Source organism: Gekko japonicus, unplaced genomic scaffold, assembly GCF_001447785.1.
Source record: "Gekko japonicus isolate JY-2015 unplaced genomic scaffold, Gekko_japonicus_V1.1 scaffold784, whole genome shotgun sequence".
Classification (NCBI taxonomy): domain Eukaryota; kingdom Metazoa; phylum Chordata; class Lepidosauria; order Squamata; family Gekkonidae; genus Gekko; species Gekko japonicus.
In genome coordinates, this window is record NW_015164207.1 from 396,728 (window position 1) to 401,824 (window position 5,097).

Consider the following 5,097-nt stretch of genomic DNA (forward strand, 5'->3'; position numbering starts at 1 on the left):
CTGTGGAACCCCCCCCCCCCGGCCAGGCCCCCCCCCCAGCAGGCAGTCCTGCAGGGCTCTGTGCCCCCAGGAGGTGTGCAAATCCCCCCCCCCGCAGGGGAGGACCCTGGATGCTGCTCCTCTGTCTCCCACCAGGTCTGAGTCCGCCGGTCCCACACTCCCCCCCAGGGGTCTGGAGACAGGGAAGACCCCAGCACAAGAGGGCCCCCTGCTCCCCCCCCGCCCCGGACAAACAGGATGCTGCGAGAGAAGACAGAGGCAAGAGAGCAGAGCACACAGCCGTGGGGAGCGGGGCTGCCAGCTGAGCCCTCCCCCCCCCCCATGGAAGTGTGGCCGTGGGGGAGGGGAGAGCCCCCCTGCCCCAAGACAGGGGCGTTACTTACAGTGCAGGGCAGCTCTAGTGGGTTAAGGAGCGGGTCCTGCTGACCGGAAGCAGAAAGGCACAGAGAGAAGCGGACGGGATTAACACAGACATGGCCCCACTGGGGAGGGGGCTGGGCAGGGGAGGGGGCAGGGACCGCAGCAGTCACCTCACAGGGCACAAGTGGGGCTAGGGGCGCCACCCTCCGAGTCCTCCCTCACCCCCGGGGGCCAGGGCCCCCCCTTCCCAGCCAGGCCCCCGTGGAGGGCACCCACCTGTCTCTTGTCCTCGGGCGCCTTCAGGAAGAGGGCGTTGATCAAGGCAATCGCGTAGGTCTGGATCTCCTGGTTCGAGCTGTTGGGAGTGAGAAGCGGTGGTGGTGGTGGCAGCAGGGTGCGTGCGGAGAAACTGCCTCCCAGCCCCTGGAACCACTCCCTTCCCTGCTTCCTGGAGCGTATGGGCCAGGGGACACTCCCCTCCCCCCCCCCGGGGCCTCCAGTCCCGCCCCCGCTTCTCCTGTGCCCAGGCTGCCCTGCGAGGAGGGCCCAGGAGGGCTCAGTGGCAGAGCTCCTGCCCTGCGCGTCCACCGCCCCTTCCCGGCTCCAATCCCGGCAGTGTCAGGCCTCTTCCTCCGGAGCCCGGAGCCCCGCCACGGCCAGCCCGGGCAGAGCCAGACAGACCCAGCAGCCCGACTTGGCGGAAGGCAGCTCTGTGCAGCCGCTCCAGTGGCTTGGGGGGGGGGGGGCCCCTCCCACCCTGGGCTGGGGGCACGGCAAGGTCCTGGAGCCACGCGGGGCCCCTGGGGACACTCACACCTGCAGGTGGGAGATGAGCTGCCCCACCGTGATCTCCTCGGCCACCTTCTGGTACAGGCTCTGGCTGTTCAGCACCATGCTCTCCAGGATGGCCAGGGAGCGCTGCAGGATGGAGACGTCCACCGTGGGCTGGCTCACGTACCCGGCAATCTTTTTTGGGTGGGGGGGGGAGAGAGAAGACGCTGCTGGAGGGGGAGCCTGGAGCACGCCCGGCACCCTGCCGCTCCGCCCCCCGGGAGGCCCTCCAGCACCCTCCTCCCCCAGGCAGCCGCTCAGAGGTGGGGCCTCCGCAGAAGGAATGGGCCCCCGCGCCCGTGACGCTCTCCTCCCACGCGGCTGAAGCCTCCTCCCGCCGCCGCCGCCCTCGGCACCTGTTTGATGAAGGTGAGGGAGACCATGTCCCAAGACACGACGCCGTGGTCCATGAGCTCCAGGAAGGCCGTCAGGGCGAACGCCAGCATCTCGCCGTAGCTGCAGGGAAACACGCGGACCAAACCAGCCCTTGTGAAGGGCTGCCTGCAGCCCGGCAGCGGGAGGGCACAGAGCGGAGAGGGCTCCCTTCCCAGCCTGGCTTGTGGGTGTTCCTGAGCAAGTCGGGGCCTGGGGTGGGGCGGGGTCAGCGGCTGGCAACAGAAGAACGGCCCCCCTCCTCCCCCCACCTGGCACCCGGGGTGTGGCGTGGCGTGGCGTGCGGCCTCCCAGCAACCACAGGCGGGCAGGGTGAGGTGACAGATGGGTCCCTCCCCCCCCCCAGTGACCCCTCTCTGACCGTCCTCTCATCCGTTCCCCATCGTCTCCACCCCATCCGTGACTTTCTGGCTAGGAAACGTTGTGTTTCCTGAAACCTCCAGACATCGATCACAGCATGGCTGAGAGAGGTCAGGAGACCAGCCCGGCCCCCCACTCACTGGACCGAGTCCCCACAGACCCCGCAGGGGGGTAGGGGCGGAGGTGCCTGGAGTGAGGACGATGACGGCTGACTCGGAGCTTGCGGAGATGCTGGCTGACCCAGGCGAGCCCCGGAGAGGCATTCAGAGACTTCCTTGGCCACGGAGCCTCAGGTCCAAAACCGAGCAGACGGAACCCGGGTGAGAGGAGGAACGGGGATCCCCTGCCTCGCCTTGCCTCGCCCTCTGTGCTCCCCCCCCCCGGAACTGCACCAGGCGCAGACTCAGTCGGGTGTTCCTGCCAAGGGGAAACGGGAGCGCTCCAAAGCAAGCGGTTTGGGTCCCAGCCACTCCTTTGTTGCCGTAAAGGCTTCCTGCTTGAGCCCACCGGCTCCCACCAAGGCCTCCCTGTCTGCGCGTGGCTCGCGGCCCACACTTAGTCCCCAGGGTGCCGGGCGGGGCTCCCTGCGCTCCCCAGCTGCTCTGGCTCCACCCTGCGGCCGTCCTCCTAACCACCCCTCGCAGCCCTCGCGGCAGAGGCACGGCCAGATGACGGGGAAAGGTCTTCAGGCAGGCCGGCAGGCCGGCAGAGACGGCCAGGCAGCAGCCCCTGTCTGCAGACCTGACCTGTCTGAGAAGAGGCAGCCCTCCCGGCGCACGGGCCCCGGAACACGGAGGGCTTCCCCGGGAGAGCGGCAGCACCCGGAGTGGCACGCGTGGCCAGAGAGGCGTCAGACTGGCTCGGCGCTCCCACGAGCAGAGGGGCTGCTGCCGCCCTCCACCAATGGGAGCGTCTCTGCGGTATCTCCCAGGCAGCCCCATCGAGAGCAGGTCGCTGTAATCTAGCCGGGAGGGTTCCAGAGGGTTAGGGTCAGCACGGCCAGGCTGGCGGAGTCTTTCCAGGCCAAGGGAGCCTGCCTGCCTGCCTGCCTGCCGCGTATGGAGAGAAGGCAGGACGTCTGGCCACCTGGTGGGTCTAGACACTCCCCCGCCCCAGTCTCTGCCTCCCTGACCATCTTCAGGCCCGCCTTGTCAGGATCAAGTTCCAGCTGGTGTGCCCCCCCCATCCGCCCCCACCCACCTAAGAGAGGGGCAGAAGAGCCCCCCACGGTGGGAGGAAGGCCCCGTGACCCCGGGCGGGCGGGCAGGCACTCACTGGGACAGGAGCTTGGTGCCGCTCTCCACCAGGTGGGTCAGCACCACGATGCCGTCCATGTTGATGAACTCGGTGGCAAAGGTGACGTCCGCGGACAGCTTGGCCAGCTCCTTCATGGCCTCCAGCCGGGCCTCCATGCTGTGCGACTGGATCCGGTCCACCAGCTGGCGGGCAGCCCGAGACTGGGGTCGGGGGGGGGGGCTGAGAGTAAAGGTTGGACCCCGCCCCGTGGAGGGAGAGGGAGAGAGCGCCAGCCCGGGGCCTGGCAGCCCAGACGTACCGGGGAAACGGCCAGCTGCAGGATGGTCCCGTTCTTAATGTCACTGCGAGTCTAGAAGGCAAAGAGATGCAAGAGGCACTTGGAGCGGGCATTTGAAAGTCACTGAGTTAAACGCGGTTGGTCTCCCCCCCCCCCCAGACCAGGCCCCAGCCACCGCCGCAGGACTCCCTCTGGCCTGCCCCCTGCTGCGCCCGTGCAGAGGGGAGGAGGGAAGGCCCACTGACCTGCTCAGTTATGTACAGCTGGGGCCCGTCGGCATAGCGCAGCGTGTAGAACTCGGGGTTGGGCAGCGACCAGCTGGAAGGGGGAAGAAGAGCAGAGGAAGACCGACCTGTGACCCTCTGCGATGAAGCGGCCGCTCCCCGGTGGGAAGGAGGCCCAAGCTCTACCTCTGGTGGCGGGGGGGGGGCAGCAAGCAAGCAAGCCTCCCCCCCCCCCAAACTGGCTAGGCAGCCTCCATGAAGCCAAGTTCCGTCCCAGACTCACCCGTCGCACACTTCTTTGATGACGGAGGCCAGGGGCCGCTTCTGGAGGGGGGGGAGGAGGATGAGAGAGAGAGAGAGCCCTGAGCTAAACGTTTCCTGCAGATGGAGCCCCAGAGTCCCCCCCCACACACACACACACTTTGTCCACAGACCCACTTTGGTGCCACAAGCTGACTGCACCTGGCACCCCCCCCCCCCGGGTCTCCCGTCTCCTCCTCCAATCCCGGCTCTCACCTGGTCAATTTCCAGCAGCTGGGCATTGGCCCCTGGCCACTCCACAGCTACCTTGACGATGTCTGAGGGGGGCGGCATCTCTCCAGAGTCTCAGCTCGCTCGCTCTCCAAGAGGGGGAGGGGAGCAGGCCTCCCAAACCTGGTGGGAGAGAGGGAGAGGTGAGTCAGACCGGGCAGCCCGGAAGCAGAGCACCCGCGGAGCAGGGCGGAGGAGACGCGGGAGGTCCGGCACGACACCGTCAGGACTTGTGCTGGTGCCGGCCCAGTCTGGCAAGAGGCTGGGAGCTGCAGATACCACCAGAGAACAGCCTGAGCTAACTGGCACTCAGGCTGTCTGCCAAACGTCACTGGCTGGCACACGGACTGGGCACTGCCCTGGGATTTCGGGAAACACATGCCACAAGCAGGGCCAAAGAGGACTGCTGGGGACCGTTGCCCCCCCCTGCAACTCCAAGGAAACCAGGGCCAGAGGCGGGCCCGGGGGCGGTGGCATGAGCGGCAATTTCACCCCACTCCCAGGAAGGAGGGATGGAGTGCAAAGCCAAGTGGTCCAGAGCCTTCCACCCCCCCCCCCCCCGAGGCTCCCTTCTGCCCTGCAGGTAGGTGATGCCACCGTGCTTTCAGGAAACGATTCCCTCCCTTCTCAGCATGCGCCAGGGACCCAGGTTCCATCCCAGGCAGCATTCCTGACGGAAAGCACCAGGGCACAGCTGGTGTGGGAGACCCTTCTCTGCCTGAGACCCTCCGGGGAGGGGGAGGAGGGGAGAGAGAGAGAGCGCGCACAGACACAACTGACACCCAAGGCCGCTTCATGGATCCCGGACACTCTTCTGGGATTGGCAACAACAGCGCTGACAGAGCTGATGCTGGCCAGGAATGC

At 67.4% G+C, this 5,097-nt stretch overlaps 1 protein-coding gene across 1 annotated transcript in view; it reads right to left on the reverse strand.

Annotated features, from left to right (window-relative positions):
- The window catches only part of ELMO2 (engulfment and cell motility 2), an 11,217-nt gene extending 6,867 nt beyond the window's left edge, over window positions 1-4,350 (reverse strand). The window contains exons 1-9 of the mRNA XM_015408416.1: window positions 4,219-4,350; window positions 3,986-4,026; window positions 3,724-3,796; window positions 3,500-3,550; window positions 3,220-3,401; window positions 1,548-1,647; window positions 1,175-1,326; window positions 637-715; window positions 384-419 (exon numbers count right to left, since the gene is read on the reverse strand). Of these exons, the coding sequence (XP_015263902.1) occupies window positions 384-419; window positions 637-715; window positions 1,175-1,326; window positions 1,548-1,647; window positions 3,220-3,401; window positions 3,500-3,550; window positions 3,724-3,796; window positions 3,986-4,026; window positions 4,219-4,296 (792 nt within the window). The 5' untranslated portion in view covers window positions 4,297-4,350. The remainder of the gene's footprint in view (window positions 1-383; window positions 420-636; window positions 716-1,174; window positions 1,327-1,547; window positions 1,648-3,219; window positions 3,402-3,499; window positions 3,551-3,723; window positions 3,797-3,985; window positions 4,027-4,218) is intronic.
- Between the last annotated feature and the right edge of the window lie 747 nt (window positions 4,351-5,097).